General features: G+C 45.8%; 2 protein-coding genes across 16 annotated transcripts in view; one reads left to right on the plus strand and one right to left on the minus strand.

Moving 5' to 3' along the window:
- Nucleotides 1-12844, plus strand: part of Scn3b (sodium voltage-gated channel beta subunit 3) — a 23374-nt gene extending 10530 nt beyond the window's left edge. For 2 of the 3 annotated variants that reach the window (XM_031344613.1, XM_031344612.1), the window contains exons 5-7: nucleotides 2982-3120; nucleotides 9513-9615; nucleotides 9923-12844. In XM_031344613.1, coding sequence (XP_031200473.1) covers nucleotides 2982-3120; nucleotides 9513-9576 — 203 coding nt within the window. In that variant the 3' untranslated portion in view covers nucleotides 9577-9615; nucleotides 9923-12844. The remainder of the gene's footprint in view (nucleotides 1-2981; nucleotides 3121-9512; nucleotides 9616-9922) is intronic. The other variant, XM_031344614.1, reaches the window with a different exon arrangement.
- A 1533-nt stretch (nucleotides 12845-14377) lies between these two features.
- Gramd1b (GRAM domain containing 1B) overlaps nucleotides 14378-26149 on the minus strand; it is a 164437-nt gene continuing 152665 nt past the window's right edge. For 11 of the 13 annotated variants that reach the window (XM_031344601.1, XM_031344598.1, XM_031344603.1 and 8 more), the window contains 6 exons: nucleotides 26031-26134; nucleotides 25266-25469; nucleotides 24418-24508; nucleotides 20923-21030; nucleotides 20526-20643; nucleotides 14378-19234 (listed from right to left, as the gene is read on the minus strand). In XM_031344601.1, coding sequence (XP_031200461.1) covers nucleotides 19145-19234; nucleotides 20526-20643; nucleotides 20923-21030; nucleotides 24418-24508; nucleotides 25266-25469; nucleotides 26031-26134 — 715 coding nt within the window. In that variant the 3' untranslated portion in view covers nucleotides 14378-19144. The remainder of the gene's footprint in view (nucleotides 19235-20525; nucleotides 20644-20922; nucleotides 21031-24417; nucleotides 24509-25265; nucleotides 25470-26030; nucleotides 26135-26149) is intronic. The other 2 variants (XM_031344600.1, XM_031344599.1) reach the window with 2 other exon arrangements.

Raw genomic sequence — 26149 nt, forward strand, 5'->3', positions numbered from 1 at the left:
AAGGTGATGGACAGTGGCTTCTCTCATACTTGTGATCCTTAGAGAGCACACAAGTTCATGCATGTAGACCTGCCTTCCTACATAGCGCACTTCCTACAACATGCCCCACCAGAATCCCTTGATGTCTCTCCCCTCAAAACAGACAGGCAAAAACACAATATTGGGATTACTTCCCTGGTCCCTGAGAGGAAAAGTACATCTTCCACAAGGCCTACAGCCAATGATTCTAACATGCCTTTTCTCTGGCCAGTGTTGAATCCCCAATTTGTATTCAATATCCATCTCTTCTGCTCTTGAGAGCCACATTATATCTGCAAACAAGCTGCTTTCAAAATGTAGTGAGCCTCAAGTCTTCTCAGGGGGGTGAAATTTTGAAACTTACATGTATTTACACTGTGTGTATATCTGTCTGTCTGTCCATCTATATGCACACACATGTGCTATAGCATGTGTGTTGCTCAGAGGACAACTTGTGGGAGTTGGTTCTCTCCTTCTCCTATGTGGCTAACAGGTTGAACTCAGCTCATCAGGCTTGGTGGCAGGCGCCTTAACTAATGATCCATCTTGCCAGCCCTTTCCCATCTGTGGTATCTCTACCTGTGTCTGTCGTCAGCCAGGAGTGGGAACAAGTTGATAGCTCCCTAGTCTTTAAAGCCTCCAGACCCTTTTAGTTCATCATTGGCAGGTGGGAAGTACTCTCAAAAACCTAACCTGTGTATTTCCCTCCTGATTGGAATCATGGGGGATCCTCACAAACTGCTTTTGCACTACTGTTAGGAGACAAAGCAGTGTAGAGTCAGAGTGTGAACTCTGACCTTTCTTGTGTTTCTGTACTACCGTGCCATCTTCAGTCCCTCACAGATGGTTGTATTTCCAGCATACTCTTACGGGCTTGTGGGCAGGCAGTGGTGCAGGCCATAAAATTAGAAATCCCGAAGCAAGGAAGTGGAGGAATGGTAACCTCTAGGCCACTGGCTGATTTTTTTGAAAGTATCATTGTTATAAAATCTAGGAAGTGAGTGTCTGGGTCTTGAGACACTTACTTAAATGGAATTCTCAAAGTGTAGAAGGATTCTCAAAGTGTGGACGGATTCTGAATATGTAGAAGGCCCAGGTCACCTGAAGGAAAACTTGTTGATCCACTTCTGTGAGAGCTTGTGTCCTCTGGTAAGGAAGCAGGTGGGAGTTGACCAGGAAGCTCTCTGAGGTATAAATCCATTCAAAGGTTCCATTACCCTCATTTGTTTATGCGCTTGCTTCTCCTTGGGGAAGGAAGCCTGGTGCTATCTTGTGTTCATCACCAGAAACTGTAGTCTGCTGCCTGCCCAACCATAGGCAGGTGCCTATTTGTCTCTGCCCCTGCTCTCTCAGGCTTTGGCCTCCAGAGATGCTGAGGACACAGCCAGTGAGGAAGCATACATCACTAAGCTAGTCTGCCTGCTTGGTACCAGAGCAGTCTTCAGGCAAGAAGAGAGGAGAAAACAAGTTCATAGTTAGAATAACAGAGCTGCATGGATGGGAGGGCTGGGAAGGAGTTTTGGACAGTATTTAAACCATCTGCCTCCACGCCAGCCTTGCAGGTTCAGTAACTTTATAGCTTGTGATCTCATGTGTGTTCATATGATTCCCCTTGGCACATGGAGGATGTAGGTGTGGTGAGTGTCCTCCAAGGAGCTAAGGGCTTGCTTAGGAACATGAAGTAGGCATGACAAACAGGACCAGCATCCAAATCCAGCTACCCCTCCCCACGGCATCTTTTCCTTCCACCCCGCCCCGACCCTAAGATTTTCTTTCTTTCTTTCTTTCTTTCTTTCTTTCTTTTTTTTTTTTTCTTTCAAGACAGGGTTTCTCTGTGTAGCCCTGGCTGTCCTGGAACTCACTCTGTAGTCCAGGCTGGCCTCAAACTCAGAAATCCGCCTGCCTCTGCCTCCCAAGTGCTGGGATTAAAGGTGTGTGCCACCACTGCCTGGCTTTTCTTTTCGTTTTTACCTCTGTCATATCTTAGCAGCCACCTTCACTCCCACCCCATATCACTCAGAGGTACACATGGCAGATATTTGTTTGCCCCACTCCTGGGGCCCCAGGGAATATGCCTGGTTCTCCTTGTTAGTTTTTTCTAGGTTTAGTCGCTCTCTGTGTCCTTATTCTAATACAGGAAGTGGTAGACTCGTCTCCTACAGGTGACAGAAATGGGGAAGGTACCTTCCTGATACTACCTTGGAACTATTGCACCAAAATCAAGATAGCATGCATTTGCCAGGCCACAGCAAGCCCAGCAGAAGACATGAGAGGCGTGTTTTCAGGTTTCCCATGCTTCCAGCTTCACCCATGACTTCCAGCTCCCACAGGAGAAAGCAAGTTGAATGTCTAAGAATCTAGAGATGAGAACAGCAGGCTGACACTTCAAAAATGTACTCTTGCAGTCAGTGGAAAAGAAGCTCAGCACAGTTCTACCAGGGAGTGGTTTGACTGGCTGGATGAAACTGTGCCTGGATGTGACAAATGCTATGTAACATCCTGAGAGACCTTTCCCCTGGATGGGCTTTTAGAAGAACCTAGGGTAATTCTCAGGAGGCTGAAAAGCAAGCCAGGGTCCTAGGACAGAGGTGGCCAAGGGTGGGACATACAGTGTGGGAAGAGGAGTCAGGCTATGTGGATGACTTTGATATCCTCATGAGTTCTTTTAGACTCAGTGTTTATCTGAGCTATACATAAAAGCAGGCTTCAGGCTGGAGCGATGGTTCAGTGGTTAGAAGCACTGGCTGCTCTTCCAGAGGTTCTGAGTTCAATTCCTATCAACGGCATAATGGCACACCACCATCTATAATGGAATCTGATGCCCTCTTCTGTCACGTAGACACATATGCAAACAGAGCACTCATAAACATAAATAAATCTTTAGAGAAAAAAAAGAAAAAACAGGCTTCATGGGTCTGTGGGCTGCATGTCCTCTGAACCTCATTTCTCTCTCCTCTCTGTAGCGGGAGAAGACTTCACGTCCGTGGTCTCAGAAATCATGATGTACATCCTTCTGGTCTTCCTTACCTTGTGGCTGTTTATTGAGATGATCTATTGCTACAGAAAGGTCTCTAAGGCCGAAGAGGCAGCTCAGGAAAATGCGTAAGTCCAAAGATGCTTAAGTAATATCAGCTTACAAACCAGAATGTGTGTGCTCTCAGAGGTAAGGTATTAAGCAATCCATATACTTTGTCTGCATTCCTCCTAACAATCTATAAAGAATACATTATGATACATATTTTACACATACAAATAGTATGCCTAGAAGAGTTTCTGTAAGTAGTAGACTGTCATAGTTACTATTGCTGTAGGGGGGGGAGGAATGACAGAAAGCAACTGGGGACAGAGAGGATTCACTTTGTTCATACTTCCACATCACTGTTCATTCTCAAAGTAAGTCAGGGTAGAAACTCAAGGCAAGAACCTTGAAGCAGGAAGCGAAGCAGAGGCCATAGCCGAACTTCTTATTGGCTTGCAACTCATGGCTCACTTAGGATGGCCTACTCAGGGGCACCAACAACCCACAGTGAGCTGGGCCTTCTCACATCAATCACCAGTGAAGAAAATGCCCCACAGGCTTGCCCACAAGTCAATTTGGTGGGGGTATTTTTCTCAGTTCAGGTTCCTTTTTCTAGCTTGTGTTGAGTTGACAAAGTAGCTAGCACAGAAACAAATTGAGATTTGAATTCAGGCCAGCAGTCTCTTAGCCTGCATATTAAACAACCATGGAAAAGACCAGCAGCTGCCAAGGCAAGCCCCGAACAGTTATGTTTCATCATAACTAGTTCACAAATGTTGGGTTGAGGCTTGCTCACTGAAGACAAGCACATTGGCATGTTGAATGGAGAAGCTGGGGATTGAACCCAGGCCTTCTACTCTTAACATCTGTGCTCCTTCGGACACATTCAGCTTTTCTCTCTCTCTGCATCCTGGAGCATATCAATCCACCTGGGCCGTGCCATTTTTTTTTAGCTAAAGAGTGCCACAAAACACACCCTTTCTTTTAAAACTAGGTAGAAACTGAATACCTCATGCAGGGGATCTAATCCCCTAGTGTCTGGCCTCTGCCTTCCTCACTTTGTCCAAAGACCCCTCACTTAGGAGTGAGTGCCTGCAAGAAGTGCTAGAGTCCATAAGGACAAGGCACCAAGAAATCCTACTGGCCTGCTGTTTGGGAGAAATAAATGAGGACATGTGACTAGGTGTCCCAGCGATACTGTTGAGGCAGTACCTAAAATGCCTAGGCCATTATTGCCTGGAAATTCTTGATGAAATTTAAAAATAACTCATTCTGTGGTACCCACATTCTCAGAGAAATAAAAATGGCAACCATTTTGTATAAAAACAGTACTTTTGGAGCCTGATATAGCTGTCTCACCAGTGCCTGACAAAAATAGAAGTCGATGGTCACAGCCATCTATTATACTGAGAACAGGGTCCCCAATGAAGGAGCTAGAGAAATGACTCAAGGAGTTGATGGGGTTTTCAGCCTCATAGGAAGAACAATAATATGAACCAACCAGTACCCCCAGAGCTCCCAGGGACTAAACCACCAATAAAAGAGTACACAAGGAGGGACTCATGGCTCCAGCTGCATATGTAGCAGCAGATGGCCTGGGACATCAATGAGAGGAGAGGCCCTTGGTCTTGTGAAGGTTCAATGCCCCAGTGTAGGGAAATGCCAGGACAGGGAAACTGGAGTGGGTTGATTAGTGAGCAGGGGGAGGGGGATGGGATGGGGGCTTTTCGGAGGGGAAATGAGGAAAGGGGATACAATTTGAAACGTAAATAATGAAAATATCTAATAAAAAAATCTAGATTTCAAAAAAACAAACAAACAAACAAACAAAACAAAACAAAAAACCAGTACTTTTGGTTGAGTGGAGGATACTGAGGCTTAGACACAGTGTACCTCCAACAGGGCTCACACAAGAAACAGAGTAGGAACTAAGACCCACCCCCCCCCACCCTGCTGCCCCCAGAAGGGTCAGAATCCCCAGACAGCATCAAAGCATGGACCAGACACCAACCAGCTTTGAGAAAAGCCAAGGAACTTATCTATGCTGGCCTGACTCCAAGAAGAACCAGAAAAGATTCTTGGGAAAAAGCTTGCTGTCACGGTATTTGGGATTTAAATAGATTCAATCCACATGATCAAGGAAATTTAAGATGAGAAATTCGACTCAAAGCTACAGAAATAAGAGGGGAGAAATCATTTCAAAAGAAACCCATGTAGGCCAAGGCCTCACAAGAAGACTCCCCCAGGCTAATTGTGGTTCTGCCTGCTTTCAAAATCTCTTCCCAACTAGAACTAACTGATGAAGGCAATAGAGCTGAGCAAGAGATGGTACAGGCAGTGTGATTAGGTCCCAGGAGACTCAAACACAGAAAGTATAAAAATAAAGCTTTTAGAAGATAAGCTTGTTTGAAATAATAAAAATGTGGCTAGGATGTGGTTCCAGAGAAAAGCTTATGTCTTTCCTGTGAAAGGCCCTGGGTTCAACTCCCAGCACCTCACAAAGATGAACAAAATAAAATACTTAGAGAAAAGAGGAGGAAGAGGGAAAAAGTGGAGGGAGAGGGAGGAGGAGGACAAAGAGGAGGAGGGAGAAGAGGAGGAGCAGGAGGAGGAGGAGGAAGAGGGAGAGGAAGGGGAAGAAGGAAAAGAGGAGGGGGAGGAGGAAGAGGAGGGGGAAGAGGAAGAGGAGGAGGAGGGGGAGGAGGGGGAGACAGAGCCAAGGAACAGTCAGCAAAGGGCAACCAGTGTTGACAGAAAAAAACATTTTTTTTCTGAAAAAAATTAAAAGGCAATCAACTACTCAATGGATTAGTTCAATGAAAGATTATATATTGGTGGCCAGAAGATAAATTTGAAAATGTTACATAGGATATGGCACAGATATAGAAAGGGTGACATGAAATGAAGTAACAGGAAGAAGGAAGTAAGGTGATCTACTATAGGAGACAGAATGAGGGAGGGAAAATTACCTGTACTCAGAGTTGGGGTGGGGCAGAAAGGAACAACTTCTCTAAAGAATCATAATGTTTGTGATCTTCTACTCAGGGTCAGTCACCCTAAGACTTTTTTGTTGTTGTTTTTTGTTTTGTTTTATTTTATTTTTTTACTTTATAATGATGTAGAAGCAATGTATGTCCAGCAGATAATTACTTCAGAGGTTGGATTTTGATATCTTCCCAGAATAGAAACAGTTTGCTCTCTCCTGATGCTGAGCAGATACTGTGAACCTCGGCCTCCAGTCAGCAGGAGGCACACTGTTGCTAAGGGAGCTTTGATGGTAGGTGAGGTAGGCACTGAAATCATTTGTCAGGACATGACCCCCTAACTTAAGGATCATCTTATGTCCTGAGTAGAGTGAATACATAAAGCTACACCAAAACACAAATTTCCTTTAAACAGGTAAATGACAGCTACTCAGTACCCTCTATCACTACCATATGAGATACAAGAAGAAATGTCAGAAGAAATATTTATAATATCAGAACATGACAAGGGAAAAAAAAAGCCGGGCAGTGGTGGCACACACCTTTAATCCTAGCACTTAGGAGGCAGAGGCAGGTGGATTTCTGAGTTCGAGGCCAGCCTGCTCTACAGAGTGAGTTCCAGGACAGCCAGGGCTACACAGAGAAACCCTGTCTCGAAAAACAACAACAACAAAAAAAACCCAACCAAACAGAAAGAGACATGAACATGACAAGGATGCCATGTCTCCCGGCTCCTGTTCCATACTATATTTGAAACCTTGGGTAAAATTCTAGGAAACAAGCTCAGTTTCTTTTTCTGTTGCTGTAATAAAATACTCTGACAAAAGCAGCTGACGAGCACATGAGTTTATTTGGTTCTCAGCTCCAGGTTACAGTCTAGCGAAGGCTCCAGGGTGGGAGCTTGAGAGGACTGGGTTCCACAGTTGAGAACAGTCGGTAGTGAATGTATGCACGCTCAGTTCCTTTTCTTTCCCCTTTTATACATCTCAGGATCCCTGCCTAGGGAATGGTCCCACTGACAGTTGGCTTGCCTAGGTTAATGTAATTAAAACCATTCTTTAGCCATCCTTAAAGGCTAACCTTAATATACATGATCCCTCATGTAATGTGCCCACGGACTTCCCTCCTAGACACTGAACTGACCGTCACAAATATAAACTAAAGGATAAGATTTACAAAGGAGGAAAGTATATTCTTCAACACTTACACCCAAAGTACCAGTATCTACATAAAATTTCCTTAAGCAACCTAGTTAAGAATATTATGTAAGGTCACCAAGGCAAATCCAATTTCAGTCGTGTATCACATAATGTTTCTTTCAGTCACAGAGACTGCATGTACCTTAGCAGTCCCACAAAATCACATCACCTGCTGAAAGCATAGTTTGGGCACGTACACACATTATGATGTTCACATAAGGACAAGAACATCTGAATAAGACATTTCTCAAAATGTGTCTCCAATAGGAGAGGAAAGCAACACCCTCCAAAGAATCAACTACATCCCAGCAGCAAACAGAGAAGCATATCCTTAAATTAGAAAAAAAAATCATTAATTGCAATAAGGGCTGAGGAGACGGTTCAATAGTTAGAAGCACTTGCTGCTCTTCCAGAGGACGCAGGCTCAATTCCCAGCACCTACATGGTGGCTCATAACCATCTATAACCCCAGTTCCAGGGTATCTAACATCCTCTTCTGACCTCCATGGGCACCAAGACCACACATAGTACATACACACACACATACACACACACACACACACACATATATATGCAGGAAAAAAATCCATTACCTATAAAAATACATCTTTAAAAAAATTTAATTGCAACAGTAACAAGTGTTCACCAGTCCCTAGGAATAAAGACAACAAGCACATGAAAGACCTCTAAGGGAAAACATCAGAACCTTACTGAAAAACATGAAGAAAAGCAGAAGGGTAAAGTGTGAAGTTTCCCTCTTCCAAGCAGTCCTTGCCCAAAATAATCTTCAAAGTCAATGAAATTCCAATAGAACCTCTATTGGATTTCTCATGGACTATGATAAATTCAAAATAAAGGTTACACAGGAGCCAACAATCCTTTAAATCAAAGCATAGCTTGATTATTTTAGGTTTTGCAAAGCTACACAGGACTTCTTTTCCTTTTTTAAAAAAAGACTTATTTATTTAATTAATTTATTAATTGTATATGAGTACACTGTAGCTGTACTGATAGTTGTGAGCCATTATGTGGTTTCTGGGAATTTGAATTCAGGACCTCTGCTCGCACCGGTCAACCCTGCTTGCTCCCACCCTGTTCACTCTGACCTAAAGAGTTATTTATTGTTATATCTAAGTACAATGTAGCTGTTTTCAGATACCCCAGAAGAGGGCATCATATCCTATTACAGATGGTTGTGAGCCATCATGTGGTTGCTGGGATTTGAACTTAAGACCTTCAGAAGAGCAGTCAGAGCTCTTAACCACTGAGCCATTTCTCCAGCCCCCTACACAGTACTTCTGTCACAGCATTCATCTGGTTTGTTGTTGTTATTGTTGTTTACAAAACTCTAAACTGGTAAGTACAGCTTGTGGATCAGAGAGTTTACCCACCACTGACCTACATCAGTTCAAAGAGAAAACAGTATGTCTGGAAGATGTTTGTTTGTGGTTTGGTGTGTCTCATGAGCCATGAACACTGCTTATAAGAACATCACAGAATTGCTTCTCTGTCTTTTGGCTAAGGTTGAGTGTAGATCTAGCAGAGAAAAGTTTATGATATGAAAATTAGATTAGTCACCTCTCTACATGCCAAAATAAATTGGGGGTGAAATTTAAAAGTAGAATGTAAACCTTGAAAGTTGCAATAAAATAGTAGGAAAAATATTATGTGTAAATAGAGAAAATTATCTTTTGTAGTTTAATAAGAATTTATATTTAATGCATCATGTTTTACAGAAAAAAATTCTTAAATACCAAAAAGTACAAATCAAAGATGGAAAAAAATAATTTTCACTACATTATATGTAAAACATCAACTGTTCTTGGTAAGAAGCTATAGAAAAACTTATATAATAGCAGATTGGGACAAATATTCCAAATATGAAACAATAAAAAATCAAATATTTCAGAAAAAAACAAGAAAACAAATCATGAGATTATAGAAGTAGAAAACAAGACAGCTTACAAACATATGGAGATGTTCAACCTCACCAGCAAGTGAAGATGAAAATTAAAAATTAAAGCAATTTTGAAATACAAATTCATACCTATTCAGTCTAGTCAGAATCTTAGTCTTCATCATGAAGATGATGAGAAGACACAGGTATTGCTGCTGGAGGTATTCATATGCAATATGAGGAGGAGATAATACTCTATCTGCTGAACCTAACTACATGCTTGCCTCGGGAAGCCTTTCTATGCACAGCCTTGTCCCTGGGTCATATGCCTTTCCTACACACTCACCAATGACTACTAAGGCACTGCCTCTTTTCCCCTCCCATCCCCTCTGCAGGTCTGACTACCTTGCTATTCCTTCAGAGAACAAGGAGAACTCTGTGGTACCTGTGGAGGAATAATGTGGTGTGACTTGAGGTGATGTACAGACATTTGGGAGGGTAAGGTGGACATGGATGGCATGTCATACAAATGTTGTTTAGCATCTACAATGGAAGTGACTTTCAATTTGGTCTTTTCTACTCTATGTAGCAGTCCTGTCCTTCGGGTACTTTAAGTTAAATGACAATGCCCTCTATTATTTTAAACCCTATAGAAGCTGAATGACTTTGGCCTGAATATTGAGCAACCCAATGCTCTTGCTCATGATAACAAAGGCATAATAATTCTCTCATCCCTTGTTTAGTCTATATGTGTTTGGGAAGGGTTGCACTGGACATTCTCAATGAGTTCTTCTATTATTCGTAGATGATCTGAGTACTGAGGGACTGGATGTCCCCAGTTCAGTGATGCCAGCAACATCAGGAAGTGCCCCAGGTGTCCCAACACATCCATCTTTCACCAACCACCTACCCAACTGTGAGGTTTTTACCTGACTTCCAAACTCTATCAGAACTCTACACATCTTGACCTTGCCTGAAATGAAGAGCCAACATCTGTACATGGACTAAGCCTCACTCTGTCCTTGCTTCCAATCAAGCAGCTCCCAACTCAACTAGGGTTCTCCCCTATCCTCCAAATGACTTTAAATAAGGACTGGAGAGTAATATTCCCTGTGCCCTAACTGTCTGCCATTGGGTTGTTCTCCACTGCAGCAAAAGGATGGAGGTATAGCCGAAGGAAGGCCTGATTAGTTTGTCTTAAAGCCAAAGCGTGCCGTGTACTTTGATTCATTGAAGTCAGTTTTTTTCCTGCCTCTCAGAGTACCCGAAAGCAGCATGCCCCTAAAGTTCCCAGGGACATCTTCTGTGTGCACTGGAATACATTCTGGAACTCAGTGTTTTGAGGCTATATCTCCATAATCCCGAAGGCCTGGAGCAAACCCAGAACTTCCAAGAAGCCAAGGAAGGATCCAAGATAATTTCAGTAGATCTTGAAAGCGATATAACACACTCCTGATATTGGGCACATGGATGAATGACCTTTCTGGATCAAAATTCCTCAGTTCTTCATTTCTCAGTGTCTGTGGATCAGTATTAGTCCTCATTTTACAGGAGGCAGCTGAGACTCACAGAAGGCTGAACAGGACATGTAGGAGATTAAACTGGACTAGAGATGAGTTTCATGCCTCCAACCTTACACTCCCTGAGCTGAAAGATATTTTTTGAGGACATTCAGCAGGGCAGAAGCATGACATTTGTCCAGCAGAGGCTAACTGTGATAGATTTGAGGAACCAGAAACCAGGTAAGAAAACACAGATGGGATGAGACAGACTTTAGGATTTCACACAAAGGTTTGTGAATCTAAGCATCCTCTAGGAGAGACAGCACCTGAGGGCAATATCTATATGATGAAAAATGGTTTTAGTCTGAAATGGACAATGAACAAAGAAACAAAGATGGGTGTGTATCTTCTAAATACCTCACCTGTAGATGTCATGTTTGGGTATTGGTGTTTGTCAAGTCCCCTGCCCCTACCCTCATCCCCACTCAAGAGAGCAGGGAACCGGTGACAAGATGCTTAGTTGATATCTCTTTTTAATGACTGTTCCAAGTGCAATATTCTTTAGCCCCTACAGATAGCAAGGGCAGGCGGCCTTATGGTATATAAAAAAGATGCAAGTGAGACTTAGTAAGAGAACTGTCCTCATTTCTGGGGAGCTCTTTAAGAAAGACCATTCTCCACTCCTACCAGGCTTTGTATGGCAAGCTCACTTTTCACCTTCACCATTTCCTTCTTGGTAGATGTCAGACATGTGCTTTGGGACTCCCACCCCCACTCTTTTTATCTGGTTTGTTTGCACATGGTGACTTATCCAGAATCACAATTGAATCCCCTTCTGGGAGATCATGACTATAACCTAAAAGGTAGGGACGGCACTCACCAGCCAACTTAAAATCTTCACCATCTCCATTTTCTTCCCCTACTTCTACTTAGAATCCCAGACTAGACATGTGTATCTCTGGAGCCTTTCCAGGTGTACTGCTGCTTACTAAAGGGCTTAGAAGAGTTCTCAAGGGCTATAATCCTCTAGAAACCCCACTGCTTGTCTTGGTGCTGGGTATTTGCTGTGACTGATTCTCAATAATTTACTGAAGGTCAAACTAAGCAGAGTCTAGTTTTCCCTTTATTACTGCCTAACAGCTGTGAACTTGGTTACTCAGTTGGTCCTGAAGGCATCTTGTCCTGTTGACTTGGACTGTCAGCTAGGTGTTGGATCAAGCCCCAATCCCTAAGTGGAAATACTCAGTGCTTGCTATATCTCAGGCTTTACTTTCAATCTGTTTACACATTATTTTTTGGTTCCTCCACCCTCGATTAACTGCATACCCAAGCTTTCTTTTGAGTTTCTGGGTTTGCTCTAGACATCAAAATAGAATTGCAAGTAGAAAGGGAAGTTTTTAGAGCAAGATTATACCGAGAAAGGCAGCAGTGAGCTTAAAAGGGGACAGGGCTAAGGTGATAGCCCAATATGTAAAACGCTTGCCACCCCAGTGTGAATGTCTCAGGATGATCTCTAGAATCCATGCGAACAGCCAGGCATTATGGCACACATTGCCCATCCCAGAGCTGGGGAGGCAGAGACAGGAAGATCTGAGACTCACTAAGCAGGTCACCTGGCCTAACTTACTTAGCAAGCTCCAGGAAAGAGACCCTGTCTCAAAAAACCAAAACAAAAAACTGACAAGGTGGATAGTGCCTGAGGAATGACACCCAAGGTTGACTTCTGGCCTCCACATTTACATGCACACAAGTTAAGGTCAATATGCATACTTACATAAAAGATGTGCATGCCTGTGCGTGTGCTTGTATGAATGCTCTCGAGTGTGCTCTCGAGCGCATACAGATACACACACACACACACACATACATACAGAGAGAGAGAGAGAAAGAAAGAGAGAGAGAGAGAGAGAGAGAGAGAGAGAGAGCTTCCTCTCACTTGTTTTATAAATGAGAAAGTCCCAGTTCTGTGACATCACCCAGTCACTGCAAATGTATGTAACCAGGACCTTGGTGTGCCTGTACATCATTCTGATTATCTACTCACATTGTTCAACACTCTCTGTGTTGAGTACTAGGTTAGGCTCTAGATAGACCCCTTGATCTTAGGTCTGTAAAAGTATGCAAGCATGTATGTGGGTGTGCGTGTGCACACGCACACGTGTGCACAGGCACATGGTTCCAATAAAGTCTCTCTGTTCATGTCAATAAAGTGTCTCTGAAGACCACTTGCTCTGGGTTTGCTGTGCTTACAACCTGCGGCTGCTCCCCCTTCTAGCTCCCATCCAGCATGCAGTCTGCCCTACTTCCTGGACACAGGAAACTAACCTTGGAGAATAAAAAGTACTCAGAAGTTTAAAACTAAACCTGCTACAATACATATGGGATCCAGCCTTTCGGTCCTTCCTTTTCTCCTCTACACAAACACAAAAGAACACAAAGAAAGGCTCTCTTGTCTAGCCTCACACACTTCAGCCAGATGGAGAGATGCTGACAGCAGGAAAGATCTAATGTAGGGACGGCTCAGGTGACTTTCCCTTTAGGGAGAATACGGGAAAAGCTGTCTTCCAGTATCTAGCTTCCTAAAAGGGCCAAGATTCTCTAAAGGGAAAATCGTAACAAGAGACAGTGAGGATTTAGTCCTCCACATTGTATATTTGGGGGAAGGGTCAAGACAAGGGTTTCCCTATGTAAACTGGCAGTCCTGGAACTTGGTCTGTACACCAGGCTAGCCTTGAACTCAGAGATCTACCTGACTCTCAAGGTCTGGCTTTAAAGATGTGCATCATCACAGCCAGCTCCACCAGCTTAATGTTGATGAAGACTAAAAATCGGGCTGGAAAGATGGCTTAGTGGTTAAGGGTGCTTGTGGTTCTTCGAAAAGACCTCAGTTTAGTTCCCAGTACCCATGTCACAGGGCTCCCAACCACCTGTAACTCCAGCTCCAGTAGATCTGATACCCCTTTTTTGGCCAAGGAAGGCACCTATACTCACAAGCACACAGACACATTATTGCTATATAGCTCCAGCTACCACTTTAGGAAATATATACACATTTCTTTATAAAAGACTTTATCCATAAACACTGAGATGACAGGAGGAATTATTGTATGACAAATAAAGCCCTCCCCCTCTAAGGCTCTTGAAACATTAAAGAAGGAATAGGAAGACAGTAGGAGCAAAAGGATGAGGATGAGTGCCATGAAATGCTGTCTGGCCACTGATCACAATTGCACAGAAGCTGCCTGAGACCTGAACAAGATGGGGCCTTTCATTCCACCATGGATGGGGTAGGAGCTCATGAGGCCCTACTCCTGTCTGAGGATCTACTGAGCATTTTCTTCAGTGTTGTAGCCACTAAGAAGTTGTCTACTCACGGTCATACAAGCAACCTGATAAAATTCAGTGAGTTACAAAAAAGACAGCAGGGAAGGAGAGAGAACAACCATAGCTGGGAGGGGTAGTAAGAAAGGGTAGTGGAGGTGGATCCAATCCCAATATGTTATAAACCTGTATAAACTTGTCAAAAATAAGAAATAATGAACAGGGGTTAAATAAAAAAACAATAGAAATTCAAAACCCAAAATAACTTAGCCATTGCATTTAACCATGCTATCTCTCTTCTGGAGATGGAGGCCTGTGTGGGCCACACTTCAGTGTGCTCATGCCTTCTGGACTTGCTGTGAGCATATCTAAGGATACCAGAAATACTGGGAATGAAGAATACCGATGGACCAAGTAATAAGCACACACACACACCATTTGTTATTTGTAATTCAATACTTTTTTCCTTTAATTCATACTGGACTTCCATGGCTCTAGCTACTTTACATTATGATTTGGCTGGATAGCCTTGTATGTTTCTAGGTACTAGCAATAAGTTTTTGGACCTTGCGCACAGCGCCAGGCAAAGTACAGTTAGAGATCCAAATACAGATGGCCAGACAACTCAACTGCAACCAACCTGTGTTCTTTCCCACTTGTGGCCCAGTGCAGGTATTGGGTGCTGCTCCCTCTGATTCACCCCACTCCACCCCATGTCAGAATTATCCAGGGGGCCACTATGGCCTCTGATCCATCCCTCCCCACCTCAGAGTGTAGGTTGAGTGGGGTCGGGGAAAGCACCATGGGTTTGGGAAGATGGTCTGGTCCATGCAGAGAGTGGTCTGGCCCTAGAGTGCAAGGTAGGGAGATGTGGGGGTGCCACACATTCTTGTTGGCAAAAGTGACTGTTTTATTGTGCAGTCTCTGCACACAACACAGAAGCCCAGAGCCAACTCCCCTAGGCATCCTGATGTCCTGCCTCGAGCAAGGGCTGCCATTTTGCTTCTGAGGTGTCTTATTGTATGGAGAGAAGCAAGGAGGATCAAAGGGCAGAGATGGCAATGTCCATTAAGCATTCACATGCTGGGGGAGATCGTCTGGCATCAGCAAATCTTGGCAGGTAAGTGCTTCTCATCGGCAGCCAAGGCTCCAGTCCGGGCTCCCAGGCCTGCTGAGGACCTCTCCAAGTCACAAGACCCCTGAGCTGTTGCAGGGCACATCAGAACAGGGAGCTGGCTGAGCCCATCACAATGGCTGGAGCAGGAGTGAGGTAACAAGGCTGGGCAGAGAGGTGGGAGAGGGAGCTCTCTACACCATGTGCAAATTCCTGCTTCGTATCAGGAATGTAGGGATGTTGAAAGATTGTCTTCCAGAAAACACTCCTCTGGGATCCAAATGCATCTTCTGGAAGAAGACTTGGAGATGGAAGGGAGTGGGGCCAGCCTGCTGGAGGATGGTGGGCGGGAGTGGACAAAGGTCAAGGATGGCAAAGGACAAATGGGAATGATTGCCCCATAGCTTAGAGATGGGGATGGAGTTGGGCGGTGGGCTGGGGAGGGAGAGAGTCCTGGAGTGGGTAGGCAGAGTCCAGGTGTGTAGGAAGGGCCATCACAGCCCTGCCACCTGGGGGAAGAGAGAAGATTGCTATTTCTCCTTGACCCTAATGACCAGGGCTGGCTTTGGCTGTCCTGCAGAGCTAAGGAAGTGGAATGGTATGGCACAGAAAGGACCCTTCTGGGAGTGCAAATAGCCTAGAGTGAGTCTTCCCCTTGCCAGTCTTTTCCCCAACACCTCATTCTACAGATGCTGTCTATGAAAATAGTAGGCCAGTGCCAGCCTAGGTGAGGGGCTATGGATAAGTAGAGAATCCACTTGTGGCAAATTCCTCTTGAGGTTCCCTGGTGCTCCTCCCTCCTTGATGCCAGTGCCCTAACACAAGCCAAGGATTTTAGCAGTGGTTTCATAATTTAGTCAAACTGCGACAGTGGTTTGGCTGAGAAAGACAGAAGCTCTAGAAGTGGGAACAGCTTCTTCCCACTGTCCCCTCCATCAGTGAGGAGCACGGATAGTAGAAAGGATTCACAGAGATGGAGATGGAAGATGAGCTCAAGCCAAAAGGATACTCTTTTTGCTGTTATCTTCTAAGCATAAACCAATTCCTTGTAAAAAAATATGCCAAAGGAAGAAAGGAATGTGTTCTTATGCTCATGCTGAGCAAGATCATCCCTGCCACTGGAAGCCCCAGACCTCCTAGCCAAGAACAATATCTGCCATGGCAGGACATTTTCCAAGACTGGAAACTCCCCATCTTGCTCATCTCTGGCCTAACCTCCGAATCAAGGTCAAACCTAGATCCCACATTAAAGGTCATTTATTTCAGCCCTCTCCTGTTAACACCTGGATCCTGAAGCTCAGTGTTGGGGGACTTATCCAAAGCTACATGACAGTAACATGGTTGTGTACTCAAGCCCAGATCTCTCATAGTCCAGTAAAAAAAAGCACTCAAAATATCTTGCCACACAAATCCTTACAGAAAGATCAAACTATACATACATCTACAATAAGTGAACAAGACCTGCCAGCCAGAAGAAGTAACCAAAGGCCAGCTAGCTTCCGTGCGCCCCTGTAGACAGCTAGCTGCTTGCCACACTATTGTCCGGGGCGCGTACTTTGGCTGCAGGGGTGAATTCCCAGTTCTTTCACAAAGCATGGATGAAGGGGAAGAGAGATTTTGTTTGAGAATAAACTGATATGTTGGTTTCTTCCAGGTGTAAAAACCCAAGCTAATGCTAAGACAGAAGGAAATCACAAGAAAGCCATCCTTCTTTTTGGGGCTATTCTTTATATACACATATCACCTGGGTGCACGAGAAGACAGGAGGTTTTCTCTGACAGATTAGGTGCTCTCCTCTAAATGATACTACAGGCCAAAGAACAGCAGTTCTCGGTGGTTAGGTCCGCTTCTATTACTTTATTTTGTCCCCTAATTCCCACCCCACCCCCAATGAACACCTCTGAAATAGTTTTTAAAAACCCATGGTAACCTTAACAATTAAACTTAGTAAATAACTACATATGCAATAAATCTGAGAATTTCTAATTTTGCTCTCAAAAATTTTCTGGGAATGCTTCTGGCTTCTGGCTATTCCAACAAGAAACTGCCTAGCACCCTGGACCATCCTCCCTTCTTTGACTTGGGACTTGACTGTCACCAGCATCTCTCAAAACAACCAAGTGACAATCAAGTGGCCTTTGGGCCTTGTCTACTCTGGAGGAACAAATGAATCCATTCCTTAGCCCTGCTGTCCCAGAAGAGTGCTAGCAACGTTAACTGACCATGGGAGCCTTCTCCCCCCTCCATCAGAAGATGATCTGGAAATATAGCCTTTTTTTTTTTTCTCTTCAAGAAATACCAACACCTGTTTCTCCAGGACAATGCAACATGAATGCCTTTCTTTCACTGCCCAAAATGGAATGTTCAGACAATTCTAAGAGGAGAAAGTAACCTCTTTTTCTGGTGTAGCTAATCAGCGCCATCTTGCTTCCTTTGTACTGATGCTCTGGGAAATCCAGGTTTCCTTCTTCAGAAGCAGCAAGCTTAAAGAAGCTTTCATGCCCACCTGGCAGCAATCTTTACTACCATGGATCTCCTGGGCATGGGAGCTCTGCTGGGGGCTGGAAGGATTCCTTGAGCCGTCAGATAGAAGGAAGAGCAGTAGACACTTGTAAGGAAAGGTGATGAATCTGCCCAGAAGGACCTCGAGATCGGATAAAACCTGAGTCCTGATGGGCTAACATTAAGAAGGCCCTGGATGGTTCAACTTCCCAACGTAGCATCTGCTTTTTTTATTTCTTGGTGGCTTTCTATCTCACAAGGGCCAAAGACTATAAAGAGATTTGTACACATACCTTCAGAAACCCACTACCAAACCTGAGAAACTTAGAACTGAGGCGGCCTCTGTGGGGGCCAGGTTCCATTTGGCCTTTTCCTGACCAAACACATGCATCTATGCCAAATCTTCCCTCCAGTGACACACAGTGTCACGGAGCCGCCTCTATTGCTAATGCTGATTCCTTATCAAGAGTTAATGATTCTGTTAGCCTTGTAAGTGGCTTGGCTACTATGCTCACGATTGACACAGGATTCTGGGCAAGCCCTGCAATCCATGTTTCTAGATCGTTCTCTGTCTCCCAAAGCCCCGAGGGACTAGGATACCCTGACTTATCCTGGACATCAAACTCACAGATCAAAGAGAAAGAATTAGAGCCACAGACCTGACTTGCTTCCACTAAGAGAGGTTGTTGTTTTGTTTTTGAAACAAGGTCAAAAAGGCTCCACCCTGGCTAAGAAACAATGTGCTCTTAGGGCACACAGAAGCAACAGGATTTTAGGCACTAAAAAGTGACCCTTCCCCCAGATCCAGCCTGGGAGAAGACCAGAGAGAAAGGGAGTGGGTGACTTAGGAATTCCCAGCCCTTGTGGGGTCCACAACCTACTCAGGTCAGAAGAAGGTGTGTGGGGGAGGGGTGGCTGAAGAAGAATTCCCTCCTGATGCCAGAGCTCAGGAGCCTGCAGCCCCACAGCCCAGGCCCACAAACGCAGCCTCTGTCCTATCCGATGGCCTCCTGGGGGACTTTGAATGGGGCTCCTGCCTGCTCCATTCTTCCTGTTCCCAAGGGAAGGCCTGGGGAAGCACTGGGTGTGGGGTGGGGGAGTGGGGGGGGGCGGGGGGGAGGGGAGGCTGGAGATCAGGTTCTCTTTTATTCTAGAGACAAATTAAAAGGGGGTTAGGAAATGAAGCACCTTAAGCAATGCCCTCTTGAAACGACATTGAAGACAACAAAGGCCTTCACAGGCATAAACTTTGGCTCAGCCACATTTCCCTTCTAAGGGCCAAGAATGGCCGGCAAGGGAAGGAATGAGGAACAAAAATGGGAGGAGGATCAGGGGAGGTTGGTGCTGAGAGGTGGTCCCTGCCCTCCTCAGTCCCTCCACAGTGGAGGGAAAACGCTGCTCTGGCCGGCACAGGGGGCGGGAGTTCCCGCTCCTTCTCCCTGGTACATAGGCATTATCTCTTTTTTTTTTTTAAAATCTGTATATAATATATATTTATATTCTGTATATATATATATTTATATATATTTATAGGGTCTATGTACATGTATTGCACAGGCCTCTTGTAGCCACCCCTGGTCCTGCCTTGTCAATGATAGCGGTTCCTCTTCTCGTCGCTCTCAGCTGTGTAGTCTCGGGACCTGATACCATTCTGAAGGTTGATGAGCGAGTCCTTCATCTGTAAGACAGTGCTCTCAGTGAGTCTCCACAAAGCTGCAGCTAACATGCCCATCTGCAGTCCGTCCCTGACCGTGTCACAGAGCCCACAGACGATAAGTCTACAAAGCATGGGAGGTTCTCAGGGACCTTAGCCTAAGATAGAAAGGGGTCAGCCAGTCCAGCACTGGAAGCCCCTCGAGCTTGGTTATTTGTGACCTTCATATAAGCACATTACAAGCATCCAGTTGCTCTAAGGAGCCACCTTCAACTATTACTTACTTGGCCTCTATCCTGAATATGCTTTCTGCCTATCTTTCTCCTGGCCTGGGATGCTTTCCAATTTTCCTCACTCCAATTTCACCCAGTTGGAAAGTCCAGCAACACCACCAACTGGGTGAGGGTCATAGTTGCCCTTTCCTCTCGGCCTCTCAGGCACTCAGGGGCTCTTCACTGACTCATCATGAGTGTTTTAACGTCATACTTGTTGGGACTAAAACCATTTTGTCCTTCCCAGGCATAGACAGTGGCCTTAAGCAGAGAGAAAGCAGGTTCTTCATCAGCCCCATAACAGGAAATTAATACTCTGGGGTCATGGGACAAGGTCCGAAAGGGTTAGCTTCAGTTGGAAGATCTTCAAATGGTTCATCACACAGCAGCTTTAGTAACCTACTGTGTTATAATGAGATCATCATGTAGCAGCTTAAGTCAACCATTGTGTTACAATGACATCATCGCCGAGCAGCGCGAGTAAGCTGCTTCTTATATCAGAGCAGCATCTCCATCCTTCTGCACCGAGAACTCTTGGTCTCTCTGCTTCATCTACTGCTTTGATTTCTCTGGCTCTTCTAAATCTGCTCATCAGGTGGGAAGAAGCCCATTTCTGTGCATGGTGAGTGTGTGTGCATAGGTCAGAAGACAGCCTGCAGAAGTCTCTCCTTCTATCTGGAGATAAAGCTCAGGCTGCCAGGTTTGGTGGCAAGCACCTTGAACAGCTGAATGGCCTCACTGACTCCTCAGAGAAATTTTGGCATGCACATCTTCTAGGAAGCTAGATCACTATATAATTTTTTTTCTGTGAGAGAGTCTGTCCAGAGATTAATCCATCTGGCTATTAATGTGTCTCTTAGTTATTGTTCTGGGGGGAATTCCTAACTTTCTAATACGTCATTGAGGAACAGCTTTAAAAGCAAATCAGAGGATGGGCCGGAATAATCATAAAAAGGGGGAGGCCATCAGAATGTGCTGGCATTTCTCAGTACTGATGGAAAGGAGCTTAGTTTCCCAAAGATGACGGAGTATAGGCATCTCACCTGGTCGAGGAGCATCACTGACGATTTGATGATTTCCCTCCACTTCTGGAGCTCGGTGTCGTGGTACTTTTGTTGGGATTCTAATAGCTGGGCCCATTCTGTCTGAGACTGGGGTAACCTGAGGGGTAGAAGAAGGTATCCAGCAGCTGGAATTATGCTCCATGGGCTGCTGGTCTGTACTCTGACACCCCAAAGGACAGAGAGTCACATCAGAGTGCTCTCTCACTTTTTTTGCTCAATATCCCAGGGTCCCAATTGCTCAGAAACTCTAAGGACAGATGTGTAGAGATGAACTATAGGCTCATCTCAAAGGGATACTTTTGAGCACCGGCAATGGAGCAGTCCCAGACAACTGTGTGAGGTTAAGGTGGAAACAAAAAGGTCAGGCCCATATTACCTTTCCTGGAGCCTGAGACCCTGCCAGGCAGTGAGGGTCTGTGTGGTATATTCCAGCATCCACAGCTTGTAAAAGAGCATCATGTTAAGGATGACCAGCAGCACCAGACTGGGAGAGAAACAGGGAAAAGCAAGGCCAGTGAGAAGGAATCTGGGCCAGGGATCTCCCCTACCTACCCATGAGGCCATGTGACTACCGGCTGGGCCAACCCAAGCATTACAGAGATGGGGTGAGGAAGCTGAAGGGGTGTGTAGCAATGGTTGGAGAAAGAAAAGCAACCTAGTCTACGGGATCAGTGACAGAACAAGAAAGCCACGGAGAGGGATATAAGCAAACGTATTGAAGGCTCTGGAAGGGAAGCCATAGGCACCTGATTCTGGGTGCCTACGGGAAGATGGCATGGGGGAGGGGAAAAGCACTGAGGGTAAAGGGAGGAATCATAGAGCTGATACCTGAAACAGATCCTAACGGGAGCAAGGAAGAAAAACGGGGAGGAGGCAGAGGTTAGAAATGTGAGGAAGGAGGCGGGATGCACTTCAATGGAAACAGAGAGAAAGTGAGCATCTATGAGACACACACACACACATACACACACACACACACACACACACACACGCACGCACGCACGCACGCACGCACGCACAGCAAAGGCACAATAGACAAGAGGCTAGGCAAGGAAGGATGGAAGGAAAGTGGCTGCGGACACGTAGCTTTCTATGGGTACTAAATCAAGAGATTTCCCTATCAACCCAAGGTCATGCGACACCTGAAGGGCCAGACTGAAGGAGGAACGGATCTGCCTCAGAGGTACCAGAACTTCCCGGAAGCTACAGTGTCTTCTCCCTGGGTTTACCACTGTCAGAGAGGATCAGAAGCAGGGAGGAGCAAGGATGACCGGGATGGGAGGATGGAGAGGCAAGAAGCTGGGGAAAACTCTCTTCTCTCCACTTCAGTGGCTGCCTAGGCCTTTCTGTGAGAGAAGCTCATGGGATAGAGGGAAAGGAGGAAACGTGGAGAAGACCCAGAGACAGGAAGAATCTTAGTGCATCACTTAAAATATTTTTTTTAACTCCCTGAAGTTTCCCATCTAGCTTGAAACTGTTTCCTCATGAGGGTCATCAGGCTCAACCTACTGGGGTTGTTCTACAAATGGAAAGGAACAGAACCTTTGGGAAGGACAAGTATGCACAGGAGGAGAGAAGGAGGCCAAACTGGGAAGTCAATTCATAGGTGGAAAGCGGGGGAAGGGGGGGGAACAAAGGAAAGAAATCATACATGATGTAGACTGTGTCTTAGGCTGTTCAAAGTCAATGTGTAAGAGTAATGTCCGAGGTCTTATTTATTTCTCCAACACTATGGATGGAAGTGTCCCTTCAACTGTCAGCTGCAAGTCCCTGGGGCTACCCTACATCGTTCATGCAAACATTCAATGCTATCACCTTAACTGCATTAGCACATGCCGAATCATCTGAATGCCCACCTCCTCGACACGTGCTGCATAGCACACCACCTTACATCTGGGCTTGTGTTTATAATCTTGAATGTTTTAAGTAAAGGTCATGTGCTGTCTGAGGGAAGACTCCCCAGTGTGCCAAACAGAGACAAAGAGGTGGGAGGTTGAGTCACCCCACAGAGGGTGGATGCTGGCAAGAGCCTGCCAGACACGTGTGAGCTGTGCCGTGTCAGTGTGTTCTAGAGGCAGGCCATCAGGACCCCAGCCAAGGCTGCATTGTGTTGAGTCAGGAGACAGGACTATCCCAAACTTACAAAGCTTGCAGAGTTAGCTGACGCCTCTGGGATTTGCCTATCGGAGTGGGCCTTCTCTAAGTAAAACTGAGATGCAGAGAGCGTGTAAATATAGAACTAACCAAGGTTATAGTCTCATATTTACCCGTGTCCAGTACCTGGTATGGTTCTTATCAGACATAAATCCCACTATACTGGTGTTTTAAGGAAGCGTTTTTATAGTTGTCTCTGTCCTCACTGGTATCATATCATGGTTTCTGATGCTATCATATGTTTTCATGCTATGCCCTCAGGAATAGCAGGAACCCTTCTGTCTTCCATGGGCTTTTCTCCTCTCAGGAGTCAACAGGGTAGTCTCTGGCTGCACTTCCGCTACACTCAGCATGGACGGTCTCATTTATACCTATGGCTTTACTCTGTCTTCTAAGAGCCAGGCCCATACCAAAAAAGGCCTGTCCTCCTCAGCTAGATAACCTGATGCAGCTCAGACACTTTTGGATTTCTGGAGTTGTTTTCTCTGACAACTTTCAGCCAAAGTCCAAATTTCTGTTGACGCAAGCGCCTGTAGCCCCTGTGGGCAGCTGGACTGCCTGTGAGACAGAACTAAAGGGTATCTGCACCTTCCCTCTGTGACCTCTCCTCCCCACTCTGTCCTCTCAGTCTGGTGGATGCCCTGATGCAGATCACTCAAGCACCCACGCTGCCTCGCTGCCTCCAGTGTTTGTCCATCCTTTCACCTCAGTGCTGAAAGGGTGGTCTAACTGTGTCGCTTGTGAGCTTCGCCCAGAGTCTCCTGAGAGGAAGGACGTGCCCTCACATCATCTCTCCAAGGATGCTTCAGGGACAGGTGCAGAAGGGTGGAAGGAGCAAAACTGACCTAGAGGTGGTCTGGTGCCCGGTGTCCAGAAGGGAGGGCACACATGTGGGACTTGGCTGTGCTGCACGCCCACCTGTGTCATCTCACAGACTCCGCTCTCACACTCTCACAGACCTCCGCTGCCATAGGAATGATGGCAGGCTATATGCTGAGCCAAGCACAAATGCTGTCCTTAGCAGCTCTCAATGCCTCTTGTGCAAATGGTTTAGCATGTCCTGGGCACTGATGACAAGGACTCGCACGCCAGACAGCTGTGTGTGCTCCTATCTTAGGCCTTCTTTTCTTTTGGCTTCTCATCCTCCTAGCTCAGCTTAGTGTGCGAGCTATCGAACTTATGGTTTTTATAATGTCGTGCTAATTATAAGTCATCTAGATTGAAATAAGCATCTACTCTCCATGGACTGGAAGCATTGATTTTGTCTGGCTACCCTGCCGGGGAGGACTCTGTGTATGGCTCTCGTGCTGGGCACAGAGCAGACACTCAAGAGGACCTCTTATAAATTAATGGACTCTTAAGACATGCTGAAGCATTTCTATGTCAGTCAGCATTTACCTTGAGGAGGGATTCTGAGTACCCGGCCTCTCTAACCCGCTTGACACTGAGCTCCTAAAAGGCATAGACGCCGTATACACCATTTTCCCCCTAGAAGGCTAGCACACAGGAAGTGCTGAGTATGACACAGAGAAACAGGAAAGATACCAAACGACTGGGGAACTGATCCAGCGAAGACGAGAAGACAAAGGAACAGAGAGGAGGGAAGGGTAAAAGTGAGGGGAAGCCCATGCTTGGAAGATGAAGATGAGTCTCCTGCCCCAGGCAGGGGAGGGAGGGTGTTGGAGCCAGGGAGGGAGAAGAACCTGGAGTCTCTTACACACAGCTGATAACCAGCAGCAGCTTGGACACACTTTGTAGGTGAAAGCCATCAGGAGTGTCCTCCGGGATATGCCGTGTCTGCGTGGAACCTGTGGGAGAATAAATAGGCAGTCGTTCTCTCCAAGTCCACAAGTCCTCACACTGCAGACAGGACACCAGTCAAGCAAGAACACCAGGGAACTATGCTTCATGCTGGCAGAGACTGTGTGATCACATCGCTAGCCCTGCAACTCGAGGAGGTAAAGTCTGCAAGGTCAGGGCTTCGGTCAGATGACTACTGAACAAACGAGAAAACGTAGCTATGGGTCTAGGCTCTAGAGATATGATCGGCTGGTGAAGACAGGCCAGGGGCAGCAGCTTCCAGTCCTGGCTTTATAATCAGCTACAAGACTTCAAGGCAAGACAGGTAAGTTCTTAGCCCATCTGCTTAAATGCAACATTAATCACAAATGTTACATCTAAAACATTAACAATAGAGTACTCTAGTTGAGGCTGGAGAGGGGGATGCATGGGCAATAGTGGTCTTCTCTAGTCCCCAAGGAGTTCTGATGAACTCGCCTGCATGTGTTTGTAAAACACGGGCACCATCAGTCTCTAAGTTCCTTAGGGAGCCCCAGGTTTCCACAACTGAGAATATACATGAGAATTCAAAGGGTGGGGTGAGAAGAGGAAGGCGTACAAGAGGAGTCCACAGCCTGAACAGGCAGGTGCTTGGTGGGTCTGTGAGGGACAAGTGACAAGTTCCACTCAGGGTATAAATCAAGGACGCATACATGTGCCATGACATAGGCACGCAGCTTCATCCCATGGTCCCGATCTACACAACTGTTCCCACCTGCAACATACCTGCCACGTGCTTGATCCTGTGGCCCACATCTTCATCAGTGGGTGTGGTGACAGGACTCATCACCTCTTCCAGGTGAGGTACCCGCAGGTGGGCATGGGGACGCTTCCTCCTCCGGACTGTTGAAGACTTGTTGGCCTTCTCCTTGGGTGACTGCCTGTGTATCTCAGCCAAGTAGGTACTCTCTGTTTTGGTTAGCTCAGTCTCTGTCAGACACAAAAGGGCCACGTCAGAGGCCTATGGCTTTAACCCAACATACTGTCTACTAGAAGCAGCTTTCTAGTAGTACCATATCCCTACTACGTACCCTGGGAGGCTGGCCCAGTGGGAAGATGACCCTCAGAAGGGCTCATGCCAAGTATTTTTGAAGCCAAATCTTGCTCAGGACCGCATTCCAAACCTCTGCGCCTCCATGTATATAATTTACGGCATATCACACACTTGCTAAAACACATGCCCTCAGATCTTTCTGATGATGACTCAATGGCACTATCACAACATCTCAGGTTCATTGGAGAGGAGGCGAGATCACAGCCCCTCTGCAGTGATCTCAAAGCTACAGACAGTCTCTTGAAAGATACATCCACAGACATACCGAACTTTATGTTCATTTCAGGGGCAGAATTAGGAACCCAGTGAAACTAATTTATGGTCTCAGAGACCCCCTTATTCTCCATGCTTTCTGTTCCCCCAAATGGTGGCCAACAGCTGCACAGGCCAGCAAGGGAAAGTTCCAATTTAGATGGCATGAGGACTGTGACGCCTACCTAAATGGCGGAAGTAGTCCTCCAGTCCACTCCAGAAGTTCTTCTCGATGAAAGTTTTCACAAACCCCCAGGGCTGTTTTCGATAGCGGAGCTCTGTGGAGACCCTGAGGAGTGGGCCG

Source organism: Mastomys coucha, unplaced genomic scaffold (assembly GCF_008632895.1).
Source record: "Mastomys coucha isolate ucsf_1 unplaced genomic scaffold, UCSF_Mcou_1 pScaffold23, whole genome shotgun sequence".
NCBI lineage: Eukaryota > Metazoa > Chordata > Mammalia > Rodentia > Muridae > Mastomys > Mastomys coucha.